Below are 22020 nucleotides of genomic sequence, written 5' to 3' on the forward strand. Positions count from 1 at the left end.
CGATCCTCATAACTATCATTGTACAGTCCTGAAACCACCTTTGTACCCATTCCACAGTTAATTTATCCCCTTCAAATCCTGGGGACCAAATCTGAGAACAATAGTCCAAGTGTGGTGTGATCATGGTCTTATACAATGGAATGATAACTGTTTTATCTCTGCAGATCAGCATCCTTCTCTTTATTGCAGCAATCCTTTGTGTTACCTTCACCACCTTTGAAATATGACCACTAAATTTCAGATTTCTATCAATCATCAACCCCAGATCTCTTGTCTTCCTTACTTCTTCCAATATATCTCCTTCCATAGAGTATGCAGTGTCCCATAAATTTCCCAAACCTCAAGACCTGACATTTTGCTGCATTAAACCATGGAAGGGCTGCTGCATCTGCACTATTACTAATAATCCTTCCCAGCTTCGTATCATCCACAAACAACTGAATATCCCATTGTGATCCACTGACAATATCATTGATATAAAGTTAAACAATATAGGTCCCACTACTGAGCCCTGTGGGACCCCACTTGTAACCCTCTGCTTCCCTGAAACTGCCCCACCATACACAACTCAATGATACCTATCAGACAGCCAATCCTGAATCCAGTTGACCAATCTGACATCCAAACCCATGTGCTGCAACTTAAATATCAGTTTATCATGTGGCACCATGTAAAATGCCTTCGCTAAGTCTAAGAAAATGGCAGTATATGCCTTTCCTCATCTAATGCTCTTTTAACTTTATCATAAAAGGCTAGCATATTGCTAAAACAAGAGCGTCCCTTCACAAATCCATGTTTACTCCCATAGATAACATTACTCTCATCTGCCCAATGCTGCATACGGTCCTTCAATACTTTCCCCAAGATCTTACTAACTACTAATGACACACAAACTGGCCTATAATTAAACACTTCCAGTCTGTTACCACCCTCATGCAATGGCACTATCTTACCTTCCTTCCATTCCATGGGTACCTTTCCCGCAGCCAGACTTTCATTGAAAAGCCAGGTCAAAGGCACTGTCAGTTTCCTAGCACATTCTCTCAAAACTCATGGTGAAATACCATCCAGTCCCACAGTTTTACTGACATCCAGAGTACTCAGTATTTGAAACACACTCTCCTCCTGTACCTCTAAACTTCGAACCTGCCCTATCCCTCTAGCATTAAAACTGACTCCTCCAAGATGAAATACTCCAATAAAGTGTTCATTGAACAATTCCACTATGTCCTCTGCATCAGTTACTCTATTCCCATTTTTATCCCACAATATCATTCTTCCACAGTCATTTCTCCTCCTACTGGCCACATAGCTAAAAAATTCCCTAGGATTTTCTTTGGATCTTAGGGCCAATCTCCTCTCATATTCCAGTTTCGCTTTCCTTACCACACTACTCACTCTTCTGGCCTGTGTCTTATATTCTTCATGCATCTTCTCTTCATCTGTCTATCTCTTCCATAGCCTCTTTTTCGCATGCAATTCCTGTTTAATATTGTTTGTCATCCACTTTACTCCAAATTGTGTCCTGTTGTTCACTCTTGTTATACAACTTACCATTGCTGCTAACAAATATTCTTTCATAATTTCTCATGCACTAATGATATCCCGGCCTTCCAATTCCTCCCTCCATGAAACCTCCCCAAGTTGACGTCTCTTAGACTATTATAATCACCTGCCCCATAATTCCACATACGTTCCTGTCTCTTTGATACTCCTGCATGTATATTCATTTTCCAAATCAATACCACGTGGTCACTCTCTGCAACTGGTGGGAGAGATGTCATCTCAGTTATTATCAACTCTTCTGATGCTATAACTAAATCCAAAACTCTTGAACCTCTTGTTCCCTCTATTATATGTTGCCTATGACATTTATCTCTCAAGAAGTCTAGAAATTCCATTCCCTTATTGCTGCATGCATCTTCCTCTCCCCAATTTATACTACTGTAGTTAAAATCTCCCATAACAATCATTCTTCTTGCACTTGACAAACTGAACTGTCTAAACATTTTCTGGTCCCCACCCTCTGTGCTCCTGGGTCTGTAGCAACACCCCATTAAATATCATGTCTTGCCCACCTCTACCTCACACCATATGCTTTCAAAATCATTAGTGTCACTGCCTTCCAAAGTCTCCACTCTTTGAGGGCATAAGTCGTCACTTATCATAAGCAGTACTCCACAATCACACTTTCCCTTCCTATCCTGCCGAAAAATGCTGTACCCAGCGACTTTTATTCCTGTTATTATATCCTCTTCTGTCAACCACGTCTCAGTGATCTCAATAATTTTTGGCCAGGCTGATGCTATCTGTGCCACCAATTCCTCTCCCTTATTACGGATACTCCTGGCATTAGTATAAAGCAGTGGTCTGCAAAGTGTCGTACACATACCCCCTGGGGTACGTGAGTCGATACATGTGAGTACGTCAAAAAAAAGTTTTATATTGATAGGAAAAAATTAAGTAATTAATTAAAGATAAAGAATATTACTTTCTTTCATCAATTAAACATATATCTAATATTGGAAAAGACATTATAAAGATCCTGTAAACTTAAATTTGCGAGTAGCGCACATTGGGCGACTTTGCACATAATCGTCCATGGCAAAGCTGTCATGTTTTTTATAACTAGGGAGTAAATCACTTACTTCTTATCATTGCCATTGTTTGTAGAGCATCCTAGTGTTGACAGCCCAACTAGAAAAGGAAAATTGCTTAGTTATCCTGCTATCTACAGATGACACCACAGTTGTATTAATTATTTGACTATTAGCAGTACGTTTAACGATTTTTTAGTATATATTGTTTCTGTGCAATTCCAACGCCTTTTTGTGCTTACTTTTACGTTTAGACTAGAAATTGTGAATTAATATTATCTAAATTGCTTACATTTTTTAAAAGTGTTTGATATTATCAATAGTAAATGAATTATATTTAAATTTTAGAAATTAACCTCACAAAATGGATAAATGGTTAAAAAAATTTCCTCCAAAGAAACCCCGAATTGAAGATAATTATGATAGTACTTCTACATCAGACGAACAAAGGAAAAGATAGGATTGATTCTTCTATTCAAACAAGTTCGTTATCAGTCAAATTAAGTGATAAAAACATTAATCTGAAATTTAACAAAACCTTGCCCAAAAAAGTTTGAAATTATCAAGAAGACTACTTGCAATGGGGATTTACATCGACGATAGTCAACAATCAACATTGTCCTACACGTGTATTGTGTCATGTGATGCTATGTAATGGAAGTATGAAACCATCATTATTAGTAAGACACTTAAAAAGTAAACATCCTGAACATGAACACAAATCTTTACAAGACAAAGAATGTCTCGTCTCAAAATTTCAAAATTAACAGTTCATGCAATTTCTTACCTTTTAGCGGGAATAGCGCAACTTACTAAAATCCCAGCTCGTTTCTGGTTTGGGAATTAATCCATTTCGAAAATCAGACTCCTTCCCTTCCAACAGCCAGTTCTTTAACATGGTAGCCTATGGGAGACCGCAGCGGACGCACTAATGCATGAGCGGGTACCTCGTCTTCATTCGCTACCGAAAGAGACGTCACCGGAAGGGGGATGAAACAGAAGTAACATCAGGTTGACATCACTGTGATGCTTGGCTCTCTCTCTCTGACTGCGAGTAGGATAGCGGCCGTGGTCTCCGTATATCTCTGGTTACGATACGGTCGCTTGCGTGAATATGCGGCCGACCACACGTGGCTTGTTTAACGAGGCTCCCTATCTTGCTTTGGACGGTGTTTGACTCCTTTGGAAAATTGCAAGATACATTGCATAGTTAGGTTAGGTTAGGTTAGTTCTTAAGGTTTGGTTAGGTTAGTTCTTTAGGTTAGGTTAGTTCTTAAGCTTAGGTTAGGTTAGTTCTTTAGGTTAGGTTAGGTTAGTTCTTAAGGTTAGGTTAGTTCTTTAGGCTAGGTTAGGTTAGTTCTTAAGTTCTTCACTAATAGGTTTTATATGTGGTGACATCCAGCAAAAACTTCTGATTTGTGTTATAGCTGTTTTCTTTATATCCTCCGTACGTTCAGTTCCTCTGGTAAAGGAATATCCATTTCAAAATTGGTGGGTGCCATTATTCCAGTAGCACAAAGCTAGCTTTCTCTACATATCGGTGCATCACTGTGATGTCTGCCTGATGTAACATCTGCTTCATCCCCCTTACTTCTGCTTGCGAAAGAGGACTAGGCACCTGCTAACGCATCACGACGTGCACAGCGGTCTCCCATTGACTTCAGTTTTTAAAAACAGGCCGTTGAGTCCCTTCTAAAAATGGATTAATTCAAAAACTCAGGATTATCCGTATTTCCAATTGGTTGTGCTGTGACATTCTGCAGGTAAAAGATTGTGTGTCATGCGATTTTGAAATTTTCCAAACAAGATATTTCACGTCAAGTCATACCAAAATGGTAGAAATAATCCATTTAAAAGAATATGCAGATAAACTAAAATGTATTCCCTTATCAGCAAATACTATTGGTAGACGTATAGAAATCATTGTAGTAATTTAAAGAAGCAACGTATCGCAGTATCAGAAGCCATCAAACCAGAATTTCAAGAAATTATGAAAGAAATGCAAGGCCGTTGTTCACATTAAATATTGTAATAAATATGTTTGTAAGCTGTCAATAATAAAAATAATGTGCAAAAATATCTAGCATTTTTAATTATTATATGATGATACAAGGCATATTTCCTCTTTATAATACTTATTACAATAGATTTTTGCTCAATCAATTGGGGGTACACGTTATTTATTTTTTCTGTCTTGGGGGTACGCGATCAAAAAAGTTTGGAGACTACTGGTATAAAGCATATAAATGCCGTTGTTTCTATACCCAGTTTCTAGACTCCACTGGGCTCAGTGTTACCTAAAGTCGTCCCCCTTCTCCCAAGTACCCATTCCCACAAGAGGCCACCTCTGCTACCATCCTCCCTCGGACACACTGACTTGTTCAGAACAGCAATCTCTCTCTCAGATGCCTACATCCTTCCTCATTCAAATGTAAGCAGTCTCTTGCATACAATTCCTATCTGTCCTCAAACGCACTCCAAGCATCCACATATTCCAGTCCTCTCTTGTCACACATTCTAGCTATTATGTCATTCAATATTACTGCTCTTCTGCTCAGCTTGTCATTATCATACCTAGGCAACACACACACTATCTTTCCTCTCTGTGTCTTCTTTTGTACCACCTCAAGCAAGAATCTCATATCTCTCGCTGCCCTATTTACACTACCACTCAAGTCATTTGTTCCCACCATTATATATATATAAAATCAGAACTACAATACATCAGCTAAGAAAACATACTGAAAGCAATAAATTGTGGCTTTAAGTAGATATGGAGAAATATTTCATGTGGCAGAAGGAAGAAAAGGTGGGTGGGATGTGGGAGAAAAAGAACATGAAGCCATTCTGGAAACCATATAATGATGTGGTGAGCAAGAAAGTAAGGAATATATTTTTTCATGAAAATTTGTGCATGACCAGAATTAAACTGCCAGAAAGAATCAGCAGTGCACTCATGCTGAATAATGAATGAATTATTCATTATGACAAGTATATTAACAGTTAAAGCATACATACATACATATTATGATGAGTTCATGTGAATCTCATAATAATAACAACAACAATAAAACAGTTTCATGTGTCATCAATCTGAAAAAACTACTTACTTATTAAAAGGAAGGAAGGATGCTGGACCAATTATCAAAAAACATGAAAAACAAAGTCCACAGCCAATCAGGCAGATTATACGAGAATGTTTCTATAAAAGAAATAAGCCTAAAGAATTTCATCTTTAATAAATAGTAATTTTATCTTTTTGATATTTATTTATAATATTATAATATTTAGTATAATATTCATCACTAAATACCACATTATTTTAATAGAATGGAATGAATTTCAGCTTGTGTGTTATTAGCAAGTGCAAGAGAATTAACACTGCCCCTAACTAGGCTATTTAATTTAAATCTCAGCACTGACAGGGTCTGAAGGGAGTAGACAGCATGCAAGATAGTTCTTATATAGAAGAGACTAAAAGAGAGAAGTAGTGGATGGACTGGTATCTCAGGAATAGTGATTCAGGTACTGGGAAAGGTCGGGTAAGGAGAGAATTTGGGAATGGGTAGATAGGAAGATGATACTCTATTACAGCGCTTCCCAAACTGTGGGCCGCGGCCCCTTGGGGGCGTAGGTTTTGTTAAGGGGGGGCTGTGAAATAATGAAAACAAATTTAAAATGTTTTAAGACTAAGTAGATTTTTTTATTTTAAAAGAAACGTATTTAACTTTTATTATTTATTATTTATTTTTTTGTTATTTTTTATATTTTAATGGAAAAATTCACACATTGGTGTTGGTTCACAAACTTTGCTTCCTGCGTATTTCAGCACTTAATGAATATTAGTAAATATGGCTTATTCATATGTTTCATTTCAAAGCAGTGGTTAATTGTATTTACTTCGAATGCTCTCCAGGGAAGCTCCAAATCTTCCTGTCCCTTTCATCACGCGTTCGTAATCAGGGACTGTTGATATTGACTTTATATACATATCAAAACTCGTTTTATATTATCACTGTCATCCGAGCTAGTTTTCTGTTACCAATAAAAGTTTCGCATATACTTCACACATGAAAAAAAGCTTAAACAAGTTCATATGGGGAGATAGTAACTGCTTGCAGTGGTAAACAACACACCCTCCCTAACAGCCACTATACTGCAGAAGCAATAAAAACAAGTACTTTTATTATGTCAGTGAATAAGGTATGAGGAGTCTGTGTAATATATTTCTCAACAAATATTGTTGAGAAATATATTAAGGAATCACATGTTCCCTCATACAGAAACTATGCTGTAGAGACTGAAACAAAACCATATGTTGCATGGGCAAACACAGTATCTAACTAAAAACTATTGTTATTAATTATATGTGTGTGAGTTCGATTTCCCAAGGCAGCAATAAAATTCAACCGAACGTGTTAAAATTCATAAAAGTGTTAAAACTAAGTAATATATATATATAATGAATGTTATGGCAGTTTCACATATGTAATTCGGTTGAAGAGAGTTAGCATTTCAACACAATTGTCAGCTATGCTTTTATCTTTCGGTTGCACAATCTTTTGTTAATACCGCACCAATCATATGCACATTTTAATAACCTGCCTTTGCTGTCTGTTTCGCGTTAGGCTTAATTACCTTAAAGGGAGAAAAGTCACAAAAGAGAAAAATGTTCCTGGTCTGGGGATTCCCTTATTCAGGTAATATTCACTAATTCATGTTATCAGTCTGTGGTGTGCCAGTATCGGTAAGTGGTGATATTATTTGATCTATTCTACATTAAAAAATTTAACCCTGAGATGGATAAGTGGCTGATAAAAAAAAAAAAAATTCCCGCGAACAATCAGGAGAAGCAGAAACAGACTAAAAAAAAAATACAGTATTTCATATTTTACCAGAACAGCCCGCATCGTCTTCAGAACCAAACGGTAAGAGGCAAAAAATGTAATATATGCATTTGATTTTTGTAATATTCGCTGTGTATGTTTTGTATTGAATATAAATACAACAAATATTATAATAATATATCTCTCTATTACGATTTTTTTTGGAGGGGGGCCGTGAAATATTTTAATTTTTGCGAAGGGGGCCCTGACATCCAGAAGTTTGGGAAGGATTGCTCTATTGGAGCAACTTTGTGCACGGGAAGTCTTGTTTTAGACTTTTCACAGTCAAGTGATACTTCAGGTGTGTAAGGGAAATGGCCACATCATAATAATAATTCTAAAGTTTGAAAAAGAATTGGTAGAATACCGTACAGAACCCTATTATATGAGCTGGTGCAAATTCGCAAATTATAGGATAACGGAGAACTATATATAGTGGATTTGAATCAGGTGAAGGAAGTTGATTATTGGCATAGCAATCAATGGCATGCTATGCCATTAATTAATAAAATGAGAAATGATCTGATGGGGAACATCTATTCATTGTACATCAACATATTCTGTATGTTCACTCAGATGCTCAGTGATGTGCCGCAATAGTCCTTGCCATGTGGTCCTGTTGTATACTTTACTGGAGGCTTCAACTCTGAAGATCAGTCACTCAACACACTATCCATTTTATTGATGATCTACCCCTTCCTATTTTTCCAGGAACTTTAACTTTTATTACTGTTCTGAGAAGTAGTAGGTGGACTCCTTTCATCCTTTCAATGTGTCCAAAGTTTGTAAACTTTCTTCTGTCGATATCCTTAAGGAGCCTTAACGTTAAACTGATCCTTTCTTGCACCCATCCATTTGTCATGGCCATGATCCTGTCTCCATATCTCTGTAATCAATCTATCTATGAAACACTCTTATCCCTCCATCCCATGTAGCCTTAATTAACTCTGCTGGGAGTCCACCTGAATCTGGATCTTATTGCTGTTTTAAGCTATTTAACTGCTCTTTCAACCTCATGCTTAAGTGGAGAAGGTTCCAAATTAAAATTTTTGAGAGGGCTTCTCCAAATTTTCTTTATCCTCTCTACTGTACAGTTCCGTATAATATTCTTTCCATCTGTTTTAAATTTCCATTCCTTCAGTACTGCTCCATTCCTGTCTTTGAGGACATTCAATTTGGGCTTTAACTTGTGCTTTAGATCATGAACTAAATGATAGTTCCTTTTATAATTGTGCCTCCTCATCTGGAATTCTATCGCTTCACATTTATTAGTATAAAACTTTTCTTTGTCCCGTCTGATGGCTCTTCTGACTTCTCTTATATTCTTTAGCTCCCGTGTCTCTGTTTTTCCAACTACCTTCTTTCAATTAGATCCCACATTGAATCCAATATCCACGAGTCTCTTTGACTTCTTATTGGGCCGAGATACTTGGCTGTATTGTGTATTATAACCATAACTCCTTCCCAAAGCATTTATGGTGAGTTCTGCTCACTAGTCTACAAAAAATCATCCAACCGAGTTGATGTTTTTTCTGTGACCCCACTAGGAATTCCTCTGACATACAGTCTAGTGGGATGTGCCTGACTTCGAAGTTTCGGAATCTTAGTCATACTTTGGCTCTTACTAGCTGATGGTCTGTACCACAGTCTGCTCCAGGGCAAGTATGCATATCAGACATGATTGTCTTCCACCAGTGGAGAGACAGAATGTAATCAATCTGGTGCTTTGACCTATCAATGTTAGATGTCCAAGTATAGGTCTGTTGTGGATGTTTCTGGAAGGAGGTATTGTTGTTGGATTCTGATTATATAGAGATTGGAGTAATTATTATTTGCTTCAGAATCCAACATGATCTCCCATCACATTGGCTAGACTTGTAAATATTATTTAATGTAAACAACTTATTTTAAAATTGAATATTCATATAACTACCTTAATTTTGTCTAATATTTAATTATTTAATCAAAGATATATGTATGAATAATGAAAAGACTGTATTAAATATTAATAAGTTATTTTATTTATTGTTATGTGAATATTATAGGAATTTGTATCTGATAAATTAACTGCGCATTAATTGAAATATAAATATTCTTTATTTATTCTCGTTTGTGAAAGTTTAACGTTATGCAATAGCTCAATTTTATTATATTTTGTTTTGTTGTCATGGAAACGTATGTAAGTGAGTGAGCACGTTTTGGAACACCACGTGAGGTTTATTGAAAAGAGTTTTAGAAAGAAATGACGTGAGCAATTTAGGGGGAAAAACAGATATATAAGCGACGAATGCTGGAATTATTAATTAGGAGATTAGAGATTTATAAGAGAGAGAGATTGGTATTAGGTTGGAATCGGGCATTCAGCATTCGGCAATCACAGTGCGATAATAGAGAGTCGGCAAGTCACTCAAGCAACTAAATAAAGTCTACAAGTTGAGAAGCAGTTAGCTAATAAGTTTCTGAATAACAAATAAAGCAACAGAAGATAGCTGAGTGACTACTGAATGACTAGCGATACTTTAGTTGAGATTTATTTTCAGGGCCGACCTTTCAAGGACACACTGAAACGTGAAGCATAGTACGAAGTAACTAGAGAATAAATAGAGGCAACAGGGTTGTGCTTAATGATAGCAGTGTTTAGAATTATAGTGCCTAAGGAATTATTTGAATGCCGGAGGAATGAACATCTGTATATATAAAACCCCAAGTTAAGGAATTATTGTGTATTTCCCTAATTCAAGAGTGATCAGTAGTGCTTCATACAAGAACATCTGATTATATGTATTGTGCCCGTGAATTAATTCAGTTAATGCTTAGAAGATTTATTTTAATGAGTGCTGCTTATTGTTAAAAGTGTTTACAGTTATAAAAAGTGTTTGTGTGTATGTTGATGAAGGAAGAAGATTAACGGTAAGATTATTCCAACTTTAATATTTCTGTTCAGAGAAGTGTGTGAGTTTCATCTTAGAATTCCCTGATGTTAACAGTAACTATCGCGGAGAATTAAAAGAAGTGTAAAATTAAAGGTGTCTGTTTATGAAGAGGTATTACTGCGATTTTATTGTATTTTGGAACTTAAGGAACTGTGAGAAGACTGTATCAGAGATGACAAATTTATCATTGTCAGAGTTTGTGTGACAGTATTATAGGAAAGGCTGAAGTGTTTCTAATAACTTAATTAGTGATTTAATCTTGAGTGTATAATTTGTGATTATAAAATTAAATATTTGTTTTTGTTAATCTAAAGTTGTGTTTTGCCTGAATCTCTTTTACTGCACCATTCATAAAATATTCGAACCAAAGCGGGAAAATTAAGTAAGTTAAATATACTCGGCCAGTATATATTTTAAGGAGAAATGGTTGAAGGTTGATTTTTCTTCAATTCTTGAACTAATTCGGATATAGAGTGGCGCAGTCTTTAAATATAAATTTTCTCTATATTTGAATTAGAAATCAACTAGCAATTTATAATTTTGTTTAAGAACATCATAGTGACTAATATGTCGGATCCAAAGTATAAATTAAGAAGTAGGATCCAACATTGTTAATAACTAATCTGTTAGCATGGGAAAATTCCAACAGTCTTTCACCACAGGTGTCACATTCACCAGACAAAGCATGCCACACTTAGATCTAACTCTTGTACTCTTTCCCAGTTTTGCATTCAAGTCCCCTAAGATGGAAAGTATATCTCTTCTTGGTAGCCACTCCAAATCAATCCATAAGTTTTCATAGAATTCCTCACTCTTCATCGTGCCTATCAGTGTGGGGTGCATAAACTACCATGATCAACACATTGATCATGGTAGTTTATGATCAATGTGTTGGTAGATGAGCCTCAATTCTAATACAAAGTATCCTGTCATTAGCAGGATTATAACCAAGAAGGGTTCTTGCCCAAACTGTCTTCATTATTACAGCTACTCCATGATGCTTTGAGTCACCATCTGAATAGACAACTAGCTTACCATTCACAGTTATCATTATTTGTATAATACCTATTGTGCCTTTTCTTAAACTCATCCACTAATCAAACACTGACATCCTGTCTTTTGAAGTAATCTTCTCCATTCCATCTGGTCTCCGTAATTCCCATGATGTCAATTTTATACCTCTCCATCTCTTTACACACAATATCCAGAGCAGCTATCTGTAGACCCTGAACATTCCATGTACCTGTGTAAAATTCCCCTCTAAGATTAATCCTATACCTTTTATATTCCTCATTTTCAATATCACTAACTTTTGTTGGAGACTATAATTTACTTCTCAAATAGGATCCTCTACCTAAGCCCTGAACGTGGTTCTGATTATTCTGTGTGGCAACTGATGCAGATGTATTATAAGTCACCACCATATTAGCATTTTAGAGTGAAAACACTCGAAGAAAAAAAAGTGGTAGGGTTGCAGAGGCCCTTTCCACATATCTGGGAAGTTTTGTTCCCAATTCATCCAGCAATTGTCATATGGGTTGGGACTTCTGCCTATTAGGTGAGGCAGACTCCCATTGAATGAGACAAAATGAAATAGCAAAATATGAAAGATTCATTCCTAGCCCTCGAACACCCTAATAGATTGGGGGAAGCAATTCCTCTCCCTTATTCCAGATACTCCTGGCATTAGTATAAAGCATATAAATGCCATTGTTTCTATACCCAGCATTATCCCTTCTAGACTCCACTGGGCTCAGTGTTACCTGATATCGTCTCCCTTCTCCCAAGTATCCAAGCTATTTATTTTTTCTGTCTTGGGGGTATGCGATCAAAAAAGTTTGGAGACTACTGGTATATAGCATATAAATGCCATTGTTTCTATACCCAGTTTCTAGACTCCACTGGGCTCAGTGTTACCTAATGTCGTCCCCCTTCTCCCAAGTACCCATTCCCACAAGAGGCCACCCCTGCTATCATCCTCCCTGGGACACACTGACTCGTTCAGAACAGCAATCTCTCCAGATGACTACGTCCTTCCTCATTCAGATGTAAGCGGTCTCTTGCATACAATTCCTCTCTTTCCTCAAGCGTACTCCAAGCATCCACATATACCAGTCCTCTCTTGTCACACATTCTCGCTATTATGCCATTCAATATCATAGCTCTTCTGCTCAGTTCATCATTATCATACCTAGGCAACATGCACACTATTTTTCCTCTCTCTGTCTTCTTCCGTACAGCCTCAAGCAAAAATCTCCTATCTCTCGCTGCCCGACTTACATTACCACTCAAGTCATTTGTTCCTACCATCACAATCATCTCATCCACCCTTTCACCTCTCTTAATTGCCATAGCCACCCTTTCTATTGTTCCTCCTTGCAAACACTCCTCACGCATTCTGTCTTGAACACCACGGATCATTGAGTCGCCATACATTATACCTCTTACCATTCCCTCTCTCCTATTGTTTCCATTCTCTCCTCTTCTTTCATTCCCATAGGTCTCTCTCATTCCCTCTCCTCTACTGGTATTCTCTCTTCTAGCATTCCCATACCTCTCTCTCACTGTTTCCATTCTCTCCTCTTTTAGCACTTCCATATCCCTCTCTCATTCCATCTCTCCTACTTTCCACTCTCTCGTCTTCTAGCATTCCCATACATCTCTCTCATTCCCTCTCTCATACTGTTTCCATTTTCTCCACTTCTAGCACTTCTATATCCCTCTCTCATTCCGAATCTTGTACTGTTTCCATCCTCTCGTCTTCTAGCATTCCCATACCTCTCTCTCATTCCATCTCTCCTACCGTTTCCATTCTCTCCTCTTCTAGCACTTCCATATCTCTCTCTCATTCGTCTCTCCTACTGTTTCCATCCTCTCGTCTGCTAGCATTCCCATACTGCTCTCATTCCATCTCTTCTACTGTTTCCATTCTCTCCTCTTCTAGCACCCCCATACCTCTCACTCATGCTCCCAAAATTCTCTCTCTCCCCTACTCTGAATCGCCTTGCATTTATCTCTTCCATTCTCCTAATCTTATCTTTCATACTTCTGCTCTCATTCACAAGACATTCCACCTCCTCTTTCAGCTCATCTATCTCCCTCTGCAGGTCAGTCAATCTTAATCTAAATTCACTCTCCCAAACAAAACCATCTCCTAAACTTTCACAGTCACTCACACCTTCCACACTATCAACTATTATTTTCTCATTCATATATATATTTTTTTCATTCTCTCCTATCACACTACTTGTCTTCCTACATTCATTCCCCGTTCCTGGAGCAACAAGGTCGGATATCGATATTTCTAATGCACTTATTTCCTCCAACTGCCTGCATTTTGCGCACATACACTCTCCGCTCTCTTTCACAAGCCACATATCCAATTCCCGAGACGCATACATGCCGCAAGTACTGCATGCCACAAAGTCCCTTATGATATTGCTTATAATAGAGTTCTTAAATGGCGGAGGACTTGGCAATACGCCACTTGCAACTGCAGCTGAATCCGCCATCATTCCTTACTGCCGAGTAGCGTAATCTTTAATAATTATTCAATTAATAAATTCCGTTAAATAAATAAGAAAAAAAAAAGTACAAACAATTACAAGCAAAACAAAACATTTAAGTACACTAAATATAATTAAATAAAATGAAATATAACTACAGTAATGAAAACTTAGCTTCGTTTTGTCTTCCACCGTTATGCAATCGATTCTGACGGTACCAAAATATATTATATCGCGACAGCAACTAACTTCCAAAAAACAACCACTGAATTACACTCGTATTCAGAGAAACAATTTAGCACTCAAAAACAGGGGAAAAAATGGATTATTCACCAATTAAAAATCACTTTCCATTAAAAATCACATTCAGATATAAGAAGAGGGGTGGAGAGCAGATGCATGAAGGATATAGGACTCAGGCCAGGAAAGTGACAAGTATGATAAAGAAGGCAAAACTGGAATATGAGAAGAGATTGGCTGTGAGATCTAAAGAATCTATTAAATCGATGCATAAAATCCAGTTTATTCTTGTTAAAACACTCCAAGCACTGTTCAGAGATTTTCATGCGAGTGCGTTTTTAATCTGCTGTGAGTAAGCGCAGCACCCATCTTGCGCAAAGCTTTTTCATTTGCAATTCTCCATGGAAAATATATCCTACACATTCTTTTGAAATGCCTATAGTCTTAGCACTTTCACGCACTTTGACTCGCCGGTCATGCAATATCATATTGTGCACTTGATCAATGATTTCTGGTGTTGTTATGCTTTTTGGACATCCTTCACGTGGATCATTTTCAAGGCAGATACGGCCATGTTTAAACTTGGCAGCCCATTTCTTAATTGTCAAGAAGGAAGTAGAAGAGCGTCCATAAACTTTTATGAATTTCTTTTGTTGTTAAACCTTCTTTTACAAATAATTTTATAACCGCGTGATATGATACTCAATTTTATCCATTTCAAGTGATACAGACAACACTTTTGCTTCAGACAGCTGTATAAAACAAACTACTTGATAGAATGACTTGCAATTTCACATGGATGCTTATGACAAATGTAACAACTTAGAAAAAAAAATCTTGGTGATAGTGTTGCCATCTATCGTCAAGGCCGAGAACTTTTCAGACCACCCTCATATTGCAGAGGTGGTGAAGATAACCCAGAGGATTGTTGCAATACTGAGAAGAATGCTCACCTGCAGAGATAAGAGTTGTGATTCTTGTATAAAGCCCTGATCAGACCACACTTGGACTATTGTTCTCAGATTTGGTCCCCAGGATTTGAAGGAGATAAATTAACTGTGGGAAGAGTGCAGAGGTGGATCACAAAGATGGTATCAGGACCGTGCAAAATTAGTTATGAAGACAGGCTGGGGAAATATGGACTGCAGAGTTTGAAGGAGAGGTGGTATGATTGAGACTTTTAAACTGTTGAGAGGTAGTTACAGGTTTGATACTGGGGAGCTCTTTTGCTTGGTTGAACACGGGGAAGGAGCGAGGGCAGTAGGCTATCCCTGGAAGTTACGAAAGGAAGCTGTGCACAAGAGGATGAGGAGTGGTTCTTTGCATGGAGGATGGTTGAACCATGGAATGCCTTGCCTGATAGAGTAGTGAGAGTATGAACAGTCAATGAGTTCAAGGAGTGGTAGATACACTTTGTGTTTTCTAAGTAATGGCCTCCGACAATGAGTCTTTTGACTCTGTGGAGGTCTGAATCCTAATAATAATAATAATATTTTGTTTGCTGATGATGGAAAACTGGGGGAGAGCAATAGTTGATAAAGGTAATGTAGATATCCTTCAGGATAATAAAAACAAATTTCCACTGCGCACAAAAGATAATGGCTGTCAGTTTAATGTTGCCAAAGGTAAGGTTATGTACTTCCAGTTTAAAAATTACATACTTTGTATCATGTTGATGATACTGGATTGAAGTTCAAAGAACATATTGCTAAATGTGGAAAAGTAGCTCAAAGGATTACTTAGATGTTGTAGAATACAATGACAAGTAAATGTATTCTTCAACATTTAAACATCAAGTTTTTTCAACAATTAATTCTTCAATAAGGAAAGATTGAAAAGTTATTATCCCTCTTAATAAGGCTATGATTTGACTGCAGCGCACAGACTTGGTCATCTAAGTTTCTTGAAGACCAGGAGGTGGTAGAGAAGATTCAGAGAGAGATGAGTGACTAAACAGGTGATAGGTCTATTGAATGCTCCATATGAGGACAGATTTGTAGGTTTATAGGTTGCAGAATAAAACAGACAAATTAGTAAATTGGACAAGATTGACACAAAAGAAATTTTTCAATAGATGATGAGTAGAGAGAGAACGAGGGGGGGGGGGTCACCATCCCTGGACTCTTGGATTTTTTGCTTGGAGAGTGGTGTATGAGTGAATGGATTACCAAAAGTAGGTATGATATGTGAATAATGGTTGTTGTGGGCTTCCCACAATCAGTCTTTTGACTCCTTGGAGATAACTGCATAATAATATTATTAGTTTTGCGAATTTTTTGGAGGCCATAAACTCAAGGATATTGTACAGATATTGTTGGCATTGTACAGATGGAACTTTAAAACCACTTTTAAAATTAATGCTATAACACTATTTCTAAGGACTATGTTATTATTTTTTGTTGGATATAATTTTTCAGAGTTGTAATTGATACTGACTGCTGGGTAAGAACTAGCATCAGCAAACAAAACATTCACTTTATCTACATAGGGGTTTTCCAGTTGAGAATAACAGCAGCATTCCCCTCATTAGTATAGTTAGTTTTGATGAGTCTCTCTCTTGTCAGTTTTGGCAATTTTATCACTAATTTTTTTCTTTCCACTTTGGTATGCTTCATCAGATATGGTGTTTACTACTATTATCTTTTAAGTATAGCAGAGAAAATAAGATTACTAATTAGAATACATTATCAGAATGGCATGCACAAAGCTTTACATCACCTAGGTATAATAGATGTAATCTATATGTGTGAGAACCTCCTGTGATAAACCTTGCAACTCCATTAAGGTATAAAATTATACTAATACTAAAATTTTTCTGTTTGCCTCCTGAACTCTTAGGTACATTATTTCTGCTAATATTTTTTAAACATTTTATTATATTTGTATGCCAATGTAAGTCAAAATTCATATGTTAAAGTAGCATACTCACTATTTTATCAGCAAGAGTACCCCATATTACAGCAAACAAGGCATACATTCCTCCTTGAACAACAAAAATTATTCCTAATATAGATGGTTCCAGATCAAACTGAAATACAGTAATTAAAGCTGAATGAAATTTTAATAATAATCATATGGTGAAGAAATCATGCTACTACTATGAGAAACCACTAAATCATTCAGAATTTTATACAGTGTGTTTTGAATAAAAATATCAAATGAAATTATCATAGTGTAAATGTCATTCTAAATTGCAACATCAATTACAATTCTACTAAATAATCAGGATGTTATATTTGGAAAAATGATGATTAAAGAAAGAGCAACAATGCCAGTCCACACCAAACATGAAGACAAACTTCATGATAGGAAAGCAAATTCCAATGTGGGAAATTGGACAATGAAACTTATTTGTGCCTGTCATTTTAAAGAAGTTCCTCCTTAGAAAGAACTGGAGGAATTTTTCATATCATTAGAGAAGGTTATTGATGCTTGCATTTTTGAAAATTATGGAGAAAACTACCATGTTTGAATAAACTCCAGGATATGCCAATGGAAGGAGAGGATCCTTAGAGGAGCTGAATATGGTTTTAAGTTTAGTGAGTGATTTAAAGGTGGCATTGAGGTTATAATGTTGTAGGATTCTGTCGATTTTTTCTGATAACCCTTTAATGTATGGGTTATTGATGCTTATGTACTATAACAAGGTGAAGAATGTATTGGACAAGGGAGCTTCTTTTACCAACGCATACCTACATTTGGAAAGTCTTTGGATAGATTGTCACACCATCAGTTAGTAAATAAACTGGAGCAGATGGGATTGGATAATAGATTACTGAGTTGGATAGGCAACTAGTTTTCAGATAGGTATTACAGAAGAGGATAGTCACTAGTGGTCTGCCACAGGGAATCTGTTTCGGACTATTGTTATTTAATTTATATATTAATGATATTGGGATAGGTTTAACTGGTAATATACAAATGTTTGCAGATGATGCAAAACTAGAGAGATTGATGATGAATTAAGTAGATATTGTGGTCTTACAGGAGGAATTGAGTAGATTGTATGAGTTGGAAACAGTAAAGAAAAATCAGTTCAGTGTTGCAAAGTGTAAAATTCTGAAATTTGGTAAGAAACGATAGGATACACTTTTTTGGATGAAGTTGAGGAGACAAGAGACCTTGGGGTGGTAGTAGTGGTGGACAAAGATCTGAAGTTCAGAGGTCACATTGCACAAGTTGGGAAGTCATTATGCGAAGTATGAACTTCAGGTCCTTGTCGTCCACCACCCTAAGGTCTTTTGTCTCCTCAACTTCTTCCAAAAATTATAAATTAAAGATGCCGAGAAATTATATTCTTGGTTTCATCCTTTATCCAAGTGTAAGTAAACAAAGATTGCACATGAAGTAATTTCACGTGCAAACTTTGGGCTGCTTGCATATAGAAGCTAATGACTTCACATCAATTGTCTTAGTATCCCATAATGCAACGCACATATCCTTATGGACAAGTATAATGCTACACATTATGGGAAGGGTCACTACCCAGACCAGTTTCAACCTTTACTGAGGTCTCATCGGTGGGATTCAGACCAGAAATGATACGAAGGTTGAAGTAATGTAGAAGTCATATTTACATATACAAGTAGTCAAAAGGTGCCACACCTTATTACTAAAATATTCTGAATTAGAGATAGTTGTTGAAAGTTTTTCCCACTTGGTTATACTATAAATTAAAGATGCCAAAAAATTAAGTGTAAGCAAACAAAGTTTGCGCATGAAGTAAATTCATGACTGGGCTACTTTTATACAGAGGCTAATGGCTTCACATTAGTTGCCTTAGTATATAATAAAATACTATATAAAACAAGAGTATAACTTTTTGGTATCTTTTTAATTTATAGTATAACTAAGTGAAAAAAACTTATAATATACATAAGGTTTAACTGATAATAGTAATAATTTAACTGTAAACCCTGTGCTACAAACTTCACATTAATTTGACTGTGTATGATTGCATTTTTATTGATGTTAAACAGTTTTAAGAGGGCACAGCACATCAGAGCCTATCTTAATTGGTCTGATGCAATTAATTGTAGGATAACCTTGAATACGGATTTATCAGTTCAATTTATCAGTTAACATAATTTTCATTATGGAAAGCATAAAGGTCAAATGAACAATTATTATTATTATTATAATTATTATTCCGGGAAACTCCACGGAGTCGACAGACTCATCGAGGGAGACTCTAACATCATGTCAAGAACAACTATTTGACATTCACACAGTATCTATCATACCTCGCCTTGAACTCATTCACGGTCATAGCACCTACAACAGACTCTGGCAGCTTATTCCACTCATTCACCACTCTCCAAGTAAAAAACCTAGCTCTAACACCCCTGCTAACCACATTCTTGCCCAGCTTCCATGTATGGCCCCTAGTCCACCCACCACCAGTCCTATTCTCAAAAATATCTTTGGGATTAATCTTATAGAAACTTTTCAGTAATTTGAATGTCTCAATCATATCACCCCTTTTCCCTATCGACCAATTTTTGCACCCCACAAATCTTCAACCTGTTCTCATAAGGTTCATTCCACAAACCTGCTATCATCTTGGTCACTCGTCTCTGGATCCTCTCCACCTCCTCCCCATCAAGAAGAAACCCTGGCACCCATATCTGGGCACAGTAGTCCAGATGGGGTCTTATCAAGGCTAGATACAGAGGAACAATAACTTGTTTGTCTCTGTTTGTTAAAGTATTTTTCAGAAGCCAAGTGATTTGATGAGCTGATTTAGCCACTTTTGCAATGTGCCCCCTAAACTTCAATTCCCTATCCACCAACACTCCCAAATCCCTGACCTCATCAATCTCCTGGATTACGGTTCCACCAATGTGATATACTGCTGCTCTTCTTTTCACCCCAAAATGCATAACCTTACACTTTGCTACATTAAATTGACATCCATTTTCCCTAGCCCAGTCCTCCAAACTATCCAAATCATCCTGTAAAATTTTGACATCCTGTGCACTCACAATTGCTCTACCCAACTATGCATCATCAGCAAACAAGTGAACACTTCCTCTCAGATCCTTTCCTATATCATTTATGAACAAATTGAAAAGTAGTGGTCCAAGAACAGAGCCCTGCGGCACACAACTAGTCACAAGCCGTCTTTTGGACTCAAATCCTGAATAAACCATTCTCTGGTATCTCTCCATCAACTACCCTCCTATCCATCTCACCAACCCTATATCCATCCCCATCTGCTCCAGTTTACTGATGAGAGTTCCATGTGGTATCCTGTCAAAGGCCTTGGCAAGGTCCAGTAGAATCACTGTAAACCCATTACCCTTATCCAGTTCAGCCGTCACTGTGTTATAAAACGTGAGCAAGTTACTGAGGCATGATGTACCCTTCACAAAACCATGTTGTCCCCCATACAATATCCCATTTTCATCTATCCAATCCTGTATTCTTTTCTTGACTAATTTCTCCAAGACCTTGACAACGATTTCTGATATGCTAATAGGTCAGTAATTTACAACAGCAGTCTTGGAACCTCATTTATGCAGTGGAACTATTTTCCTCTCTTTCCATCCCCTCGGGACTAACCCAGACCCGAGACTCAAATTAAACAAAATGGTCAAGGGTACTGACAATTCTTTAGCCGCTTCATGTACGACATGAGCTGGTATACCATCCAATCCCACAGATGTATTGACATTGAGGTTATGCAATAGACTACTCACCTCCACTTCATTCACAACAATTCCCATATAATCTATTGGTTCATTCATTTCTGCAATGTCACCACCTGGATGATATATTCTTGGAAAGTGCTCACTCAGTAACTCAACTATATCAACTGATTCTGTTACCTCCCTACCATCGGCATTCTTTAAAATCATTCTGCCATATACATTTTTTCTTTTACTTGCGACATATCGAAAAAACTGTTTAGGATTCTCTTTAGCCTGCATGGCCAAAGTTCTTTCGTAATCCTTTTTTGATTTTCTTACCACACTCGTTACCCTTCTGGCCTGTGCTTTATACCGTTCATGTGCCTACTGGTCACCTTTCTCCTTAAATTCCCTCCATAGTTGTTTCTTTTTTTGCAGCTCAAGCTTAATGGTGTTATTCATCCATTTAACCCCTACTTGATTTATTATTCGGACTCTAGGTATACAGTCAGCCATTGCCTCATGCAAACACTTCTTAACTGCCTCCCATGCACTATCAACTTCTAGCCCTTGCAGTTGTACATGCCATGGCACTGAACCAATCAAACTCCTAAGTTTGTCATACTTACCAGCCCAATAATTCCACATGTACCCTGTCTTAATTGTAAATTCCACACCTTTAGCCACCTCCCAAGTCAAGATCTGGGAAATGTACGCTTTGCAGAGTGCGGCTGGAGTATGGTTAGATGATAATAAAGGAGTGAATGTGTGTAGGAAATGTAAGGAAAATGAAAAATTAAAGTGTATTTCAGGCTGTGCGTGTGATATTTTTGTCAAACTTCAGAATGAAGAAAATAGTGATATGACAAGAAATGGCAAGGTTGTACCAGAGAACTGTGAGGGCATCAATGTAGAAAGTGTGATATTAATACAGATTAATACAATGTTAACACAGAGCAAATTAATGGTTTAACAGAAAATAAAAAAGATGAGATAGATGCAATGAGTGAGATTGCGTTGTTGAGTGGATCGATACAAAGAGCAAAGCGGCAACTAGAGCGTATGAACAAAAGATTTAAAGACTACTGAGTGTACCAGCCAATAATAAAAAGTATGATAGGAAAATAAGAGTATGAGTGTGAGCATAAACAAAATGAAGGAGAGAGTGTTGTATGAAGATTCGTTAGTACAAGGTGTGTTAGTAGAGGATTTGGCAAAATTGTACC

The 22020-nt window shown here is 37.0% G+C and overlaps 1 protein-coding gene across 5 annotated transcripts in view; it reads right to left on the reverse strand.

Moving 5' to 3' along the window:
* LOC150106998 (MFS-type transporter SLC18B1-like) overlaps positions 1-22020 on the reverse strand; it is a 208616-nt gene that overhangs the window by 74733 nt on the left and 111863 nt on the right. For all 5 annotated transcript variants that reach the window (XM_090392873.1, XM_090392871.1, XM_090392874.1 and 2 more), the window contains 2 exons: positions 17092-17190; positions 5708-5799 (listed from right to left, as the gene is read on the reverse strand). In XM_090392873.1, the coding sequence (XP_090248999.1) occupies positions 5708-5799; positions 17092-17190 (191 nt within the window). The remainder of the gene's footprint in view (positions 1-5707; positions 5800-17091; positions 17191-22020) is intronic.

The sequence above is a fragment of the Typopeltis vanoorti genome, chromosome 5 (assembly GCF_054136105.1).
Source record: "Typopeltis vanoorti isolate ZY-2024b chromosome 5, IOZ_Tvanoo_1.0, whole genome shotgun sequence".
Taxonomy (NCBI): Eukaryota; Metazoa; Arthropoda; class Arachnida; order Uropygi; family Thelyphonidae; genus Typopeltis; species Typopeltis vanoorti.